Source organism: Colius striatus, chromosome 8 (genome assembly GCF_028858725.1).
Source record: "Colius striatus isolate bColStr4 chromosome 8, bColStr4.1.hap1, whole genome shotgun sequence".
Taxonomy (NCBI): Eukaryota; Metazoa; Chordata; class Aves; order Coliiformes; family Coliidae; genus Colius; species Colius striatus.
The window spans coordinates 22,313,902-22,331,743 of NC_084766.1; the positions used below are offsets into that span (position 1 = coordinate 22,313,902).

At 34.5% G+C, this 17,842-nt stretch overlaps 1 protein-coding gene across 6 annotated transcripts in view; it reads left to right on the top strand.

Annotated features, from left to right (window-relative positions):
- Nucleotides 1–17,842, top strand: part of IDE (insulin degrading enzyme) — a 74,139-nt gene that overhangs the window by 31,837 nt on the left and 24,460 nt on the right. For all 6 annotated transcript variants that reach the window (XM_062001875.1, XM_062001877.1, XM_062001876.1 and 3 more), the window contains exons 11-14: nucleotides 1,309–1,412; nucleotides 10,570–10,672; nucleotides 11,551–11,673; nucleotides 14,018–14,100. In XM_062001875.1, the coding sequence (XP_061857859.1) occupies nucleotides 1,309–1,412; nucleotides 10,570–10,672; nucleotides 11,551–11,673; nucleotides 14,018–14,100 (413 nt within the window). The remainder of the gene's footprint in view (nucleotides 1–1,308; nucleotides 1,413–10,569; nucleotides 10,673–11,550; nucleotides 11,674–14,017; nucleotides 14,101–17,842) is intronic.

Below are 17,842 nucleotides of genomic sequence, written 5' to 3' on the forward strand. Positions count from 1 at the left end.
CTCTCAGTCACATCGCTGACCTTGGCTCCTGGCAGGCAGCATACCTCTCGTGACTCCTTATCTGCTCCACAGATGGATCTCTCAGTGCCTCTTAGGCAAAGTAATTAATGAAATTTTATGTTCAGTTCCAGTTAGTGGGCAGACTGTGGCCTGTGTTTGTAAAGGAAATAACGTGTAGGGTTTTGGTCACTAAATCAGTATTGCGTTTGTAATTTCAGATTAGAATGTGCATAGATTACTTAAAATCTCAGCTTCTGTTTGCTTAATCTGTTTAGTTGATGCAGAATGTAATTAAGTGGACGTTCCTCAGTGTATGATGAATCTATTGGACAAGACCTTTCAAATTCTGGATATTTAGCATTTATATTTTAATTTTTTGTAATACAAGTTTGGTTCATTGTCCTTGGTCTCTACCCCCTTGGCCCTTTCTCTTTTTCAAAATCCTGTGTGTGAGTTAATCTGTGTTCTGGAAGTCATTTCACTAGGTTTTTTGTATAATATAGTTCAGAAGCCATTTTATTTTCATTCTGGTGAAAAAAGTAGACCTGTATGGCAAACTTCAAGCACTTAATGCTTAGGTCACCTGGTATTTTCCCCTTGGTGAATAGATATTTACCAACAAAATTTTCCAGTCAACCACACTAATTAATTTCGGAAGAATTTTAACTGTTTTTTCTTCTTAAATTGCTAAGTACCTTAAGAAATTTTCAGTTTGATCTTAAATAAAAAAATGTTGTAGTTATAATTGTGTAGCTGTGTCTTATGCATTTAGATAATTGAAATACACTTTATGTTACTGTAAATAAAAATCAAATTCTTAGAGAATCATAAAAACCTTAGTGGTTTTATTTTGAGGCTTTTTTTTTTAGTTATTGGAAGTTTTTCTGCTTTGTTATGTTTTCTTTTTCCCATAGGCACTCCAGTGAGTACATGGTGTTCTTTTTAAAAATATCCTCCAGGGGTCAGCATTTACCATGGGTTTTTTTTACTTTAGTTACTTCAATGTAACATTTAAAATGGATGACTTTTTATATTGAGACATAAAATATTTTTTTTCAAAGAATGTTACTATGCATTATATAAAAAATAGGAGAAATAATGATTCCATAGTGAGGGTACTCCATCTTGTTTGTTTTAAGAAAAAGATTTCAAAGACGTCTATGCACTTCTGATTTGAAATTACTAAGGTAATACAGACTAGGTGACCAGAAGTACACATTTCTATTTCTTTTCCAAAACAGTAGTTTTTTCACGTCTAGCTTTTGTTTAATTCATCCACACATTCCTGGGTTTTGGTGTTTTTTTTAGTATTACCCTATAGAAGAAGTATTGGCTGCTGAATATTTGCTTGAAGAATTCAGACCTGATTTAATAGAGATGGTACTGGATAAGCTGCGACCAGAAAATGTTCGGTAAGTTAAGCTGCAATAACTTGTGATTTAACCCAAACATTTTAAGAAAGCAGATAAACTAATGGAAATGTGAATTCTTAAGTGTTTCTTAACAGCTTGAAAGTAAATGTTAGTGAAAAAGAGCCGGTTGTTTTGTGTATTAATGTCTCGGTTTCCCATTGAAAACAAGCACTCTTTAAGTGCATGCAACTCCTGTTTAGACAGAAATGTCCTTTCAGTCCTTTCTATGCAGGATATCTTCTTCAGACTAAAATAGTTTTTAGGAAGATATTTAGTTGGAATGGCTCAACGTTACTGAGAGGAGAGCCTAGTAAAATTATATGTCACTAAATTCTTGAGGCATTTTATGTGAATGCTCTTATATTCATAGTTTGGAACTAGGTCTGGAATTTTGTTAAGAGGATGGTTTTTATCAACTGTATATGTTTTATTTTTCCCCGTGGAGAGCTACTAAATTTTGTGCAATTAGCAGACCCTCTGACGAATACTATTTTATGTTTGTAGAAATAGCTGTATCTTTAGCTGCTAAAATCTCTTAGACTTCTAGAGTGTTTCTTTTGATGTGAGACCATACTGCACATATACTTTCTTTGCAGTGAGTGTGTTGCAGTACAAATTTAAGGTCTCGGTAGTTGGTCAGACTAGATGTTGAAAAGAAAAAGAGGAAGCCTCTCTCTTTCCTGTGCTTTTGATAGTCTTGTGTTGTCACCAGGCAGGGTAGAAAATGAAGGCCAAAAACTACTGTACCTCATATCTACTTGAGTATCTAAAGAACAGTAGTGGGACCAGAATGAAGTGATGATTAATAACTGAAGGAATCTGAAAGCGGTAGAGAAAATGATGACAGGTGAAAAAAGGGCATATTAATTGAGGAGGGGGAAGGCATATTAATTGAGGAGGAAAGGCTGGGCAAATGAATTATTAAGGGAGGAAAATCCTGGAGTAAGAGAGCTAGTGAAGGACATCGTGGGGGTAGTTTAAGTTTCAATTCTTATAGAATAGCGATCTATTACATGGAATTACATGATAAGCTGTCAGTACTATGATCTACCAATGTAGTTGGAAGGTGTGTAATGAAAGTAAGAGGAATCCGCAGAAAAAACAAAAGTAGAGTTTCAAGGATAAGACTGTTGCTGCCCAGGAGAACTGAACTCCTCCTTTGGTTTGTCACCAGCTTCCTAAATAGCATGAGACAAGCTCCTAAAACAAACTTCACAGCAAGCTAGTAGTTACTCATTCTCTTTTATTTTCTTAAGTATACCTAAGATCTTAAGGCTTAGCTAGAGGGATTGGTGAGCATTTGAATCCACAAACAACTCTAATTATAAGATACAAAAGATTTATTGAGGAGGTCTGTTTATGAATATCTTCTACGTTGAAATTTTCAGTGTTGGATACAGAAGGGCAATGAGGCATGCATTTGTATCTTTATAGAGTTTGTATATTTCAGCCTTCTGAAATTAATGGGAATTACTTAAAAGGTTGTGCATAAATCTTTATCATATTTGTTTGATAAAACCTGTCTTGTATATTCAAGATACAGTTATTTTATTTTTAAAAGCTGATGAATTTCATATATATATATATAATATACATCTCTCTTCCATATTTCATTGGATAAAGTAGGCGAAATTTGGGTTATGAACTGTATCATGGGGTTCTAGTGTTTGTAGGGGTATACAAGTAATGATAAAATAAATGGAGCTGCCTGTGTCAGTGACAGTAGTTGTCATAGTAATTAATGCCCTCTAAAGAAGGGCCTGTATCCTTGTGTGTGGGTGTGCATCTATGTGTAATGTGTGTGGGACACTGCAACTGAAGCTTGAATATTTTGAGAGATGATATTTTGAAGAAACAATACCTTAGATAAAATTTCCATGTTCTCTTTCCTTTTGTATGAAATACTTCTATTTTGGATGTGTTTTTGTGTTGATCTACCACTCAGCTTCTTGGAAATTTGACGGAAGAGCTCACCTTTAACATAAAGACTTTTTTCAGTAATTAAAAGAGAGAATATAGAATTACTTCTTTGCTGAAAAAAAACTTAAACAAATATCACACTAATTTGAACTTGTAACTGGTTTTAGAATTGCTTACAAGCAACAATTAAACAATTTTTAATTTAGTAGACAAGCTACAGGTGCTTTATCAGATGGGATGTTATTTGTAACTGTTTTCTTGCACTGTTAGGGAAGGATACCTTTTGTAATGTAAATTGAGTCTTTGTTATTAGAGAACTTTCAGAACATCTGCTTGCTTAAATTTTCAAAAATTGTTAGAGGAAATGAATATATGTAAATATATTCATAGACTCTTTAAGCTTACCAGATGCTGCTGGACACCACAGAACAGTCATTCCTCAGTTCTCTGTGTTAATCTTGTTGCTGGCTGTGTCAACTTTTTGACACTCCCTTTCAGTTGAAAATACATAATAAAATATCCAGAATTAACCTTGTTTCAAAAGTTTTTTGTGTGAGAAAGGAAATTGTATAGAATACAGGTAGAAGGAGAAAATTCTAGAATGTGGTCAGAAGCATGGGAATAGTGATGACAATATTTGGAAGAATTTAGAATGTTATGTGGTGTGCTTTTTTAAAAACTAGTAAACAGGTATTTCACAGCACTCTTTTAGTTAATATAATACTATATTTGCACTAGTAGTTGCAGTTCTGCATTCCCATTTGTCCTCAGTTAAAACGAAAAAAAGAAGGGCAGGGAAAGAGCAAGAGAAGCAAGAATGTTATTAGAGAGAGGAAAAGGTAATTATAAAAAAATAGGGAATTTAACCATAACTTATTTGAAATGTTATTAACTGAATAAAATTGTTTACTATTTTATGTGTCATAGTAATTTTGTAGGGTTACATCAGTCTTCTTACAATGACAGTGTGACTTGCTAGAGATGAGAATATTCTCTATACTTGGTAATTCTGGATTACTTTAAAATAACAAAATAAATATAAATATTTTTCATATATATTTCAATATTTAATATAATAGGATTGCTTAATTATCATATTTAATAGTGAATATAACTTTAATAGAAAATATTATTATAAAATTAATAAAAGAACACAGCTACAGCAAGAACCGACTGAAGATCATAAGCTTTAGTATTTGAAGCAACTTGGAAGCATTAATCCTTCAAATAATGGAGACAGTTGTTTCAGCTTTTCAAATTCAGCTTATTTTGAATGTTATGTATGTGACTTTTTAAGTAGTGAGGTGCAGTACATATTTAAACTTGAGAGGCACAGTGGTGAGGATGTTTGGGAACTAAATTTGAAAGAGTAGGTATGCTTTTCTGTACAGGAAGGTCTCAAAGTTTTCTTAGTGGAAGTGTGATGGTGGCTGAATCAAGAAAGCTAGTGATCAGAGAGGGATGATCATCTAGTGTGTATGTGCACCTCCATGTAATCTTAAGCTTCAAATGTCTTGGGTCTCACCTTGCTTTCTTCTATTTCTTTTTACTGTGCCCTTTTTTTAGATGCCAAAAGAAATATGTTGGTTTTAATTTTCCTTCAGGACTAACTGCATTGTCTTTTCACTTTACCTATCTTAAGAAATAGGTTATAATGATTTTGTAATTTTAAGCTTTTGGGGGGGGAAAAAAAAAAGCTAACTATTGGGAGGTAAAGGGACTTTCCAAACTGGCAGGTATCTGGTTTTATGGCCTAGTCATCTTACTGTTATAGAAATTATGTATTCTTTTTGTTGCAGAGATTTTAGCAGGACTTAAAGATAGTAAATGCAAGTTCTCTGAAGCTTAAATACCCCTAGCTGTGCCCACAGCTGTCCTGTTTAGGCTTAAACATAAATGTGTACAAACTAGAAAGTGCCCAAAGACTGATTAAATGCTGTTCTAATAGCAGAATTCAGCAAAGGACTGATATTCTAACATGGATTAAATGAGACCTGCAGGAGGCTTATAATAATGTAGCAGCAGCTGCACTTTGTGTTGGTATGGTATGAATAGTAAATGGTCAGGGTAATGATAAATGTATTCCTTATTACATGTGGAATAAACCCATGCTAGTGTTTGCTATTGCCACAAAGCTATGCATTCACCTCTTAGTTCTCTTTGTTTTCTCCAAAACTATAACTTATTAAAAGAAACTCAGAATGTCAGACCAAATTTAAGATTCTTTTAAGTGTTGTGTTGCTTTTTCCTGCTTCTCTAAATGATACATTTAGTCCAGCGTAGACTCAAAAGTTACAGTGGTGTATGTACAGTATGTAGCTTCTATCACAACACTTCAGGCTGATTTTTCTCAGATGTAAAAGTTGTTTAAATTTTAGTGGAATTCAATGTTTTTTTTCAGAGCATCAGGAATGAGCTAATTAGGCTTTCTTATTTTCATGTAATTGAAACAAAATATTAACTTGTATGTAGTACTATATTCCTTTCAGACACATTTTAAGCAATTTTGAAATGAAAAGTAAAATGAAATTAGGAATTTTTTAATCTTTAATATGCTATACTAGTATAGTAAAACATAACAAGGAATATAATTTTATAGTATCTCTAAATTGCTGGCAAGATGAATTACCTTGGTGGGGAACTTTAAATATTGCTAAGAGTGATTTCATGGTATGTTACAAAGATTTGAGAAAGCCATTGTGAATTTGCATTTTTAGTGGGCTCTCTTGAAAGAATGAGTTGAGATTACAGGTGCTAATAAAAAGGTCTCCTTGTCTCCTTGTTTTGTTTGTGGGTTTTTTTTACATCTGTATCTACATGCATGTAGTAAACTGCCAATCCTGTAGCTCGTTTCCTTCTTTTGACTTACAGAAAATTGTATATACTAGTACAAAACAGACATGGGCTTTGAAATATCTATACGTGTTCTGGTTGTCTGCCATTTACTGATATTTATGCTCAGATTTACTTTTTTAGTCTCCTTTTTTTATGAGAGAATTAGTGTGTGCCACATCATCCTAACTGCCTGTTGCAGAATACTTTTCCACATTTTTATTTAGTTTTTATGCCTCACATAAGTTGTGTTTTGTGATGGTTTTATTTCTATATATTTGATTTTTTTCCCCCTTTGGATTGTGGTTTTATTTATTATTTTCATAACTATAGGAAATCACCTACATTAAGGACTTTTCTTGGCATATCTATATTGAGGTAGCTACATTCACAGTTGGAGATTACTGTTCAATGTCTTTTTAAAAAGTTTAGCTTTTCAACTGTTATTTTCTTAACAAACTGTGTTTTTTAAAAAGTATGGAAAAATATCCATACTCACAGATGGTAGCAAGTATCCATATGTGCTTCTATTTGACTGAACCATAACAGGAAATTTTCATATTCTCCTCCCCCTTCCCACCCCTGCACTCTACTTCTTGTGTTTAGTGGCTTAATTTCCCTAAGAGAGAAACCTTTTTAAGATGTAAGTATCATTTTTACTTGTTCAAACTGCATTGGGTTTTGCAAAACCATCTGTGAAGATAAGGGAATAGACTTGGCATGTGTCACAATCTTAGCTGAAAAATGTAATTTTCCCATTGCTTCCAATGCAGTTTTTTCCCCTCATCATCTGCAGAATAAATGCTCTTATTAAAATTTCAGAATCTAGTGACTCATCAGATATAAGCAGCTAAACATTTTCCTCTGGATAGACATTTTACCTCTCTTGATATCTAAAATGCAGCAGTAGTAGTATCCCAGAGGAAAGTAAAATAAAATGAGTGCCAAAAATGTTGATACAGAAATTTCTTAAAGGCTGGAATTTCACAGATATCGAGCAGTTATTTCAATGCAGTCAGTGATGCTTATGCCTGGTGATAAACATGTTACAAATGTGGAATGTATGTTTTTATTTTTTAACTGCATTGTATCTGAGTAAAGGTTTTGAAAATCTTGACTTGTTCACTTATTTTCCCCTACAAACCATTGTGTTTGTAGACACCTGTTTTTGTTGAACTCTTAACAAATAACTCCTGATTCTGCAGAATGATTAGAACGCAGCACCATCTCTCTGCAGGTAGCTTCTTCTCTTATTCTGGTTTCTAATGAGATTTATGTGGAAGTGGCTTTGAATAGCCTATATTGCCTTGCCTCAGTTTTACTAAACAGTTTAGGGGAAAGTTGTAAATAAATCCCGATTCTTACTGGTTTTGTCTCAGTCGCATTATTTTTTTCTTTTGAAATTGTGTAATTTTTTCCATTGCTTGGCAATGTAATAATTTGGAAAACCAAGTTTAAATTTAATTTAATTTAAGCTTAAAGTTATTTTTTAATTTTTTTCCCCAACAAATTTGCTTTGATGTGTCTATTACTAATATCACAAATACTGTGGACTCAAAGTCTGGGGTTTTTTTTGCCCATAGAAGCTTAAGTTTTGTCAACACTCTTCTGTGGATCTGTCATTTGTAGCTTCATTTTAGATCTTAGGAGAGTGAAAATCAACTTAGTATCTAGTAAATACGTATCATATCATAGACCGTATGCTTGGTTTTGAAAAGTTACCATAGCTGAGGACTACAACAGTTTGCATGTACAAGAGTACAAATAGAAATAGCTTTTGGTTTGTGGTTGTGGGTCTTTTTCTGAGAGCTTTAAATGTGAGTTACCGTTCCAGTAGTGATTTGGGATATAGAGAGGATAGAAGGATCCCTTGAAGCAGAGCTACTTGACGAATTGCAATGGTTTTTTCCGCAATGTCATTTTCTATACATTAAGCAGACAGAAGTATTTGTAACTTTTTAATTTTAGTATGTTCCTACAGCAAACATTTCGGTGCTTAGATTGTCAGTAGTGCTTGAGCATCAGTACATTGGAGAAATGTAAAAGGAAGAAATGTCAAACAACAGACATCTGTGTGTTATAGCATAAACCACCTTTGTTTGCTCAAAATTATTGGAATTTTCTCAGGATAATCTTTTAACTTAAGAGTCTTGGATTTTTTCTTTTTTTCTTTTTCTGTTTTGTTTAATGGATGGAAAGGCCTCATAGGTTGCTCTGAAATTCTAGTAGACTTGATGTTTTTTATAGTCTCTTAGCAACTTCATTTGTACATGATAGAGCTTTTGCTCACCAGCTGTCCAAAATGCAAGACATAATAGAATATTTCTATGGCTTATTTTAATGTAAACAGCCATCTCTGTAATAGTTTCCACCCTGTTGACTGAGCTAGTGTCTGCTGTGTTGCAAGAACAAATAGCCTGTATAACTAAAGTGCTTAGTTCTTTGTGGCATATTTATTTAGCATTGTTCCTTTTGTAGAAAAAAAATGAAAGATGTAACATGAAAACAGATTTGAAACCATTTTATATGAAGTCATAACAAAAATGTTAACCATTTCAATTGCCATTTGTGATAAGAAATGAAATATTGTATCTCTTGATAAATATTCCATTTCTGGTTTGGATATTGTTTAACTTCTGCAGAGGAACAGGGATTGTTTTGTGCATGTATCTATGTGTGCATGTTCAGGCTGGTCATGTTATTTTTTCAAAGGTGGGGAACAAAAATGTCTCCCTTACTCAATGCAGACAAAATCCTCATCCCTGAGTTATGAGATTTCATTGCACCTTTGTAGTGTGTATCATTTAAAATAGTCTAAAAATTAGACAGTTGTGCTTCAGTTTCTTAATCTATTGCCGGAGAATGTGTCTTTCTAATCCCATGTGACTCTGAGGTGCACTTGTAATTCATTTAAATGCATCTAATACTAGTTATTTACCCTGCTTAGTACTCAAGCTGCAATGCACACATTAGTAACAGTTTGAAAATCCTCATAGTAGGGGAATCTAAAACTACATACAGCAGAATCTTGATTTCTTTGAACTCAATGGATCACTTAGACACTTGTGTGTAAACATTACATGAAAAAAGAGGGATGAAGACATAGGCATTTACCATATTATTCATAGAATCATAGAATGGTAGGAGTTGGAAGGGAACTTTAGAGATCATCTAGTCCAACCCCCATGTTTAAACTTTTCAATGCATTGCAAAACGCATCCTAAGGGTATTCAGTAATGTTTTTGTCAATTGAAATGCTATCGTTTCAGGCACATCCATATGCCTGTTTTGATTTACACCCAATTTTGAAATTGTAGAAGCACACAACAGAATATTCCTGGCCTAAAGATATTGTGAATAAGAAAAAGAGCACTTTATTGCATAGGCTTTGATGCTTTAATGTGCATTTTAGGCATCTGCACAAGCTTTGACGAAGTTTGTTACTGTGCTGTTCAGAATCTAAGGAATTGTTTAATATATGTAGGAGATAATTGTGCTAACTTTTATGACCACTTCAGAATTTTTATAAACATCTACTTATTCTTAAACCTAGCTATTTATTTTCATAGAATAATCTTTTGTGTTTTACGTTGTTAAAAAGAATTAAAGGAGTTTTCTTGAACCCTATTATGCAGACTACTGAAAAAATTCTGAGAAGTTTTTAACTTTCTTTGTTCTGGATTTCCTTTTAGATAAATTCTTCAGTTCAGGAAGCATCTGGACAATGCTTTTAAATCAAATGGTTTAGTTTTAGGTAGTCTTGCAAGAAGCAGCAACTTGAACCCTATGATCGTTACGAGTCCTTTCCAACTTGAAACATTCTATGATTCAAGTTTCTAATTTAGTATAATTATTTGTTATTGATTGTAAAATACATTAATCTCACTGCTTTTCTTCCCTTCCCCTCAAAAAAAACCCAAAACCAAACAAAAAAACCCCAGGGAGCATCATGTGTCAAGATGAATTGAGAAGTGAGAATGAAAAAAAGAGAAGATACTCTCTTACTATCAGATTATGAATGGAAGAGTGAAACTGCAATACATAATCCTAAACTGCCAAGTCTGAAATAAAATTTCTGTAGTCAGTATTTTCACATATCTGAGTGAACAAGGGTAAAGTCTGAAAAGCAGAAATTGCATGCAACAATAATTCTGTGCAACTCTAGGTTGTAATACGCTAGAAAAACACTAACATTAAATGTCTGTAACCTGATTTTATGATTAATGTTAAAGTGTTGTTTAGTGTATGTGTACTTGCTATCTAAATGTACTTTATAATTGTCCAGGGATCGATTCAAGAAATAAATGTGTTCTAGTGATGGAAGAGAAATAGTTCTCTGAATAATTTCTCACAATGTTTTCTCAGGCACATTAATGCCAAAAATGCTTTGTCTCTTTGTTTTCAGAGTTGCAATAGTTTCCAAGTCTTTTGAAGGCAAAACTGATCGAACAGAAGACTGGTATGGAACACAGTACAAGCAAGAAGCAATTTCTGATGAAGTTATTAAGGCATGATGTTAAATTTTTGTAATATATTCTCATATCTGCAAGTTAAAGGCAGTGTAAAATTCTTTGTCTCATTTTCTGTTTAGTTGAAGGAGGGCTTAATTCAGCTGCTCTATGTAGTGTGAAAATTATATAATGAGTCTTAATATTATGAGAAGTAAGGATCTTAGTCTTTAGATTTCAAATAATTATTACATAGAACATATACATTTTAATGGTTTTGAACAGGGAATGTTATACCATTTTTTATAAGATACCATTTGCACTGCCTATTTAAAAATATAGGCATTAACTTTTAAATAAAAACTTGAAAGTACTGAAGCTAATGAACAAATCTTTTCTTAAGAAAGGAGTCTTTTTACAACTACCGTACGCAACTGCGTTTCTCAAATTGATTTTTGCAACTCAGAAAATGAGCATATTTTGGCAATTAAATGAGCTTCTAAAAATCAAAACTACAACTAAGGAGGTGGACAAATTCTTATTGAAATTTGTTATTGATGTATTATTTTGAGGCACCTGTAAAATGAAACCTAGAGTTAAATTGGTCTTTCTGAGCGTGCTTTGAACAGACAATGCCTAGGAACACTTCACTTCCTTTAGCTTGTACATAGCTATGGTCGTGATAAGAATTTCTTCTGTTCTACTTTAAACTTTTCAAAGTTATTTTTCCTTTTTACCTTTCTTCAGAACACTTAATCCATCTGATATCCTACTCCAGCTTGTTTTCCCAGATATTCCTTTCTTTCCCTAGTATATTGTTAGTATTTACACATAAGCTCATGGAACACATTTTAAAGTATTTTATTGCAGCATAAAATAAATATATAATTATTAAGCAGAAATTCTACTTATCCTTGTTGGTTTTCCTGTTTATGTAGAAATGGCAAAATGCTGACCTGAATGGGAAATTCAAGCTTCCAATGAAGAATGAGTTCATTCCTACGAACTTTGAGATTTTGCCATTGGAAAAAGATGCAACACAGTATCCTGCCCTTGTCAAGGTAAGCTACGTATATTTTTTCTGTCTGCTAGCTCACCTTCTGGGAAGTTAGAAGTTGATTCTTATGTGCTTTTAAAATGCAGATCACCTCATTTTCCAAAGTAAGATAAACTGAAATGTACAAAACTGAAAAGATATTTCTAGAAAGATACTAGGAAGTTCATTCTTGCTAAACTTTGGCTTATGGCTATTTGGATTCCTATGAAAATGAATTTACAAACAGCTTGAACTCTCTTTGCCCTTTTGAAAGTGTGTTAACAATTGATAGAAATAGTATTCAGCAGAAGAGTGTCTGCCATTCCTATGTTTTTTGAGCAGTGCTTAGTGAGTCAAAGGTATAGACAAGGCTATTCTTCTGTAACTGTAAGGCAAAAGCTTGTGATTGCATGGAAAAAGGGAGAGAGAGAGAGATGTAAACACAGAACTAAACATCACTCTCCAGTCTCCTGGAGGCATCATTTAGTGATCTAAATATATTTGTCAAATCTCAGTTTTTCTGAGTACCTAGAATTTACTAAAAATTACTTGTCACTACTAAATCATAGTTGTCGTTGCTGATGCTCATCTCTGTCTTTCATCTAAGCCTCGAACAAATAGGAAAAGTCTTCCACAATTACATGTTGTGCTTCAGCCTGAGTAATTAATCTAGGAATACTTTTTGCACACTAGATCAATATAAGTATTCTTCAGTGTAAAGACATCCTTCAGGAAAACACCTTTGTTCTGCATAGGGCATTTTAGGCATGTACTTAAAGCTGAATTATTAACAGAGCAGGACTTAGAACATATGTTTATGTTCATGCTGATCTGAAACCCTAAACCTCAGCAGGGACACACACTACAGCTCTGTTAAATAAAGCTAATTGGTTTGCTACAGAAGCTTGATGGTCCTTCAGTGTCTCTGTAGCAACTAGGCAATTGATGCACACAAAAGCTTTGCTTTAAGGCATCAGTGCTTTGGAAATGTATTTGCTTTTAGTTTTTTCTTTCCCTTTAAAATATATTTTCTGAGGGAAAATGTTTTTAATCTCCTGTACTTGATGAAATAGACATTACCTAGTTTCCCTGAATCTCTTATTTTCTTCCCAACTGTGTGTTTGTGCCATTTTCCTTTTGTGGGCCTTGACATTTGTCTTGGCCCCACAGCAAAACATTGCAAGAACAAAATCAGTGGAAACAGGTTGTATGGGAAAGCAGTTTTTTTCTTCTGTTTTTTTTATACCTAAGTGAGCTTCCTACGGACTCAACCAATGTTGTGGGAAGTATGGGAATGGGAACATAAATGCAGAAACAGGATGGCTGTTTTCACTGTCAGTATATCACTAGGTCACCTCTGTTGTAATGGCACGTCTTGCCCTAAAAAATCTGAGAAAAGGGGGCAGTTAGGATATGGGCTTTGGCCCAAGGACTGAATTGTTACTATGGACTGCAGCTAGCCATCTCCAGACAGACTCTACTGTTTGTCATTCTATCCCTGATGCAAAATGTATTCTAAAGTGCATAGCAGTAATTGAAAAATTCTGTTGGCTCAGAGAGATGGTGTCATTTGGCTTTTTAGTACAAGTCAAATATTATGTAGAGGAAGGTATGCTATAAGAGATGAGACATTTCTTTTATGCAAAAAGGAGGAGGAAAATACTGTGCCAAATCCCTAACAAGTAAAGAGCATCTGCTCAAAAATATGAGAAATTATTTTACATTTAAAAGTTCTCTCTTGTTATGTATAGCAATTTAAAGACAGAGTGTTGGGGGATAAAGTTAACTAGAGTTGGAACAGAGAGAGAATCTATTTTACAGCTTTTGTGGGAGAAAAAGCAATAGGGAAGATTGTTTAGATTCTTCCTGTGCTCTAGGAGATTATTCTAAGAAATGTTTGTGACAGGTCTTTTAACTAGTTTCCAACCAGTTTTACTAGTTTGTCTAAATGGATATGTGGTTTTGTTACCAACATTACTTTAGCAGGTAATGCAGTAATATTTTTTTTCTGAAAGCATTAAATACACAATTATATTCTTAGCATAAAACCTATAACTGTGCTGCTCTAGTGCTGCTTAATGACACATCTTTTGATGCCAGCATTAGCAGGGAATTTTGTGAAGCTAACTGTCTGTTTGTCCTGCCATTTTAATCATAAGCTCATTCACAGTGCTGCAGCCATTTAACTGCCTGCTGAGGTGATATATGGGAAGAATAGAGCCTCAGTGGGAATAGATGGGTGTATACACAAATGTATATAGCATGAGTATGAATTTAAGGGGACAACACTAACCCGAGCTCTGAATTGGTAAAGAGATTTTTTTTTCTAGTAGTTAAAAGGTGACTTAAAACCTCTTTTCTTGACACAGGACACTGCTATGAGCAAACTATGGTTCAAGCAAGATGACAAGTTTTTTTTGCCAAAAGCTTGTCTCAACTTTGAGTTTTTCAGGTATGCATTGTTAAGTATATCACATAAATTGCTCTCCAAAAGTTTCTCATTTCTTTGGGAATCTGAATTTCTTGCATGTATTGAGGCTTTAAAATGTTTGTCCTTACTTGGGAATGTGCAGTAGGCTGCAGATAGCAGGAAGGCTCACGGAAGTTATGCAGTAGTTGAGCAGCAAGCAGTTTTCGGTGCTCCATCTATATTAACAGGAAAAAAATTATCTAAAAATTATTTTACAGCAAATCTTCTATGTTTCATTTGTTATGCTTCAAATATGCCTGCCAGTAGGACCTAATACATGCTGAAATACACCTCTTTAAAAATGACTGTGTATACTTTTAATTAATGACTAAATCACAACTATTTTAAAATACTGTTGTCTTTATAAAATGCTCTTCTGATAATAGTTTTAGGTTCAAAATCTGTTTTAATTTGCATAATACAAGCTGGTAAAATTATAAGTGCTTCAAATTGTGGGATTTTATTTAATTGACACAGACAACTGATTTTTCTATTTTTTTGGAACATCACTGTATTATCAATGAATGTGTAACTCTCACTTTACAGGGCATGATTAAGTGCTGTAATGTTAGTTCTGGTCTTGCATTATTTTTGGCACAGGAAATTTTTTTTTTTCTTTAAGTGAGCATGATGATGTACTTCAGTGTTCCTTTCAAGTAATAATTTCTAACTTTTGAATTTAAAAAAATACTACTGTCTTTAGAATGCAGCTGTTTCTGTGCTGGACTGTTGAAATTGAAACTCTAAGGAACTCAGGAACTCTCCTCCTTGGGCCTAATTGAATTATTTGATGATATTGCTGGAAAGGTTATGTGGGCTCTGAGAGATTCTCATTGATGCACCATTGAGTCCTCATTTTGAGTGACCACTTGAAAGTTTTCTTGACAGAATTTTAGAGAGGTTTCTTTCAGATAGTGTCAAATCTTGGTAATGGTGTTGGTACTAGTTGGGAAAAATAGATTGCTTGACATTTCCAATTTCTTTTTGCCGTTTGAAATCATGGGGCAAACATTACAACTGTTTCAACTTTGATGTGTCAGGAAGTGGAAGATGAAAATGTTAACTGCCCATCTCATACTCAGAGAATGAGAGTTACAGTGCTTTGCCTTCTCTGTTCATACCTGGTGTCTTTCCCTTGTACTATGTTTGGCCAAAATCCCAAACAGAATTTTTTGATGGACATTGAGTTTATACAGTTGTGGAGTTTTTAAAAAATCAATTCCAAATGAACTATGAATGATCCAATTTGTATACCAGCTTGTGAATGATTAAAAGATAATTGATTTAATGTGGAGCACACAAAGGTGGAAATATGTGCAAATATGCACAATATCATAGAATGGTTTAGGTTGGAAGGGACCTTTAAAGGTGTCTTCATCTAGGTATATGGTGATACTATTTGCCAGCTAGGTTTGTACTTTTATGTTAGTAAGCCCCTTTTAAAAGATAAGAGCACCTTAGGTTTGCTGACTGATCTAATTGAACTGCACTGCCATTCAGCAAGTTCTCAACTGGCTTGAGATTTGAGGAGAGAAGAACCTCATGAGGTTAACAAGGGCAAGTGCAGAGTCCTGCACCTAGGGAGGAACAACCCCATGCACCAGTACAGGCTTGGGATTGAGCTGCTGGAGAGCAGCTCTGCAGAGAGAGACCTGGGAGTCCTGGTTGATAATAAACTAAACATGAGCCAGCAATGTGCCCTCTGGTCCATGAAGGCCAGTGGCATTCTGGGATGCATCAAGAAGAGTGTGCAGCAGGTCAAGGGAGGTTCTCTTCCCCTTCTGCCCTGCCGTGATGAGGCCTCTTCTGGAATACTGTGTCCGGTTTTGGGCTCCCCAGCTAAAGAGGAACAGGGAACTACTGGAGAGAGTCCAGCACAGGGCCACCAAGATGATAAGAAGACTGGAACATCTTCCTTATGAGGAAAGGCTGTGGGAACTGAGGTGGTTTAGTTTGGATAAGAGGATACTGAGGGAGGATATCATATTTACAAATATCTAAATGATGGATGTCAGGGGGTTGGAGCATTACTTTTTTCTGTTGTATCCAGTGACAGGACAAGGGGTAATGGAATGAAGCTGTATTCCATTTAACCGTAAAGAAAAATTATTTCACTGTGAGGGTGAGGGAGCCCTGGCACAGGCTGCCCAAGGAGAATGTGGAGTCTCTGTCTTTGGAAGTTTTCAAAACCCCCCTGGACACATTCTTGTGTGACCTGACCTAGGTGGACCCACTTGATTAGGGGTGTTGGACTAGATGATCTCTAAAGGTCCCTTCTAACCCCTACCATTCTGTGATTCTGAGATAATGGAATGATTTGCCTCTTTCCTCCTAGGAATGGTAACTGGTGGACAGATGGGGTTTCTTTTCTTAGGGTTGGGGGTAAGGATTTTTTCCTTTTCTTTAAAAATAAGATAATTGTATATGAACAAATGTGAGGAGATTTTCACAATATTGGATACATCATCTCCAAAAGAAGCTGTAAGTAAGTTTGTCTGGTTTTGATGCTGAAGAAAGATTCTTAGTGAATCTGTTTCTGAGACTGGTCATGCTGATGGTCATTGGAGGAAACGGTGAAATGTGTAGTATTTATTCATAAGACTTGATGAAATTACCCAGAGCTCTTGTGACCAAGTGAATTGGTGAATAAAGACATAGTGAAGACATTTTTTTAATTAAAAAAAAAATTAGCCTCAATTCTGTATCAGAATGTGATGACTGTGTTGTAGCACACTGCGAATATTTGTTCACACAACAGACGGCTTCAGTGAGACAGAAGAAAGTGGGAAGATTTCTTCTGCCTACAACCTTGATTATCACAAATCATTTGAAAAATTCCTGACCCAGATGTAGTAGCAGCAACTGCTGTATAGATGAATTAAGAGGAAATTGCTGAGGATAGTTTCTCCCTCAAACATAGAAATCCAGTAGAACAATCTGAATATATGAACATCTTGAAGTTGCCTTGTTCCAAACCAAAAATCCTTAGATGGCACAAGTCTTGCATTAATGAAGCACCACAGTGAAAACCTCTGACATGGGACTTACCATCCAACCTCAAGGATGATGATAAGCTTTTCCTTTTGTATGAATTACAACTTTAAAAGTATCCCTATTTAAAAGCAAGCAAAATAACAATATACTGTGCGGTTGTCTTGAAAACTTTCTAAAGGTAGTTATAAACTCTGCACCTCAAGTTTCCCAGGGTTCAGAGAGCTAAATGTTAAAAATACAATGCTGATTATCTTTGACTGGATGCTTGCTACCTTGCAGTTTAAGAAACATATCAAGAAATGAGCAACTTGAGTTGCTCATAATGTAACCCAGGACCAACACTTCAGTGCAGGTTCCAGCTATATCACTTACAACTTTGTTTGAAAGGAGGCAAGACTAGACTTTAAGACTTTTAAAATACGTTCTCAGTGATTAAGTTGTTCTGCTTCCTCAAATCTAGCCAAAAAAGGTATACTAAAAATAAGCATTTATTTACAAAGTTGTCAGTAATAGAAGGCAACTTCCAGAATAGTGTTAAAATCATTGTTTTCTGTTATTTTTCACTTGAAGATGAATGATTTAGTAGTGTTCATTGTTTTCAAAACTTGCTGTGGACCTTTGCCAGCTAAATAAGTATATAGAAGTTTTAACTGGTCAGGACATAGTAATCACTCCAACTGATTAAATCTTTATTATAGTATCAAAATGGAAAAGAATATAATGAGTTTGG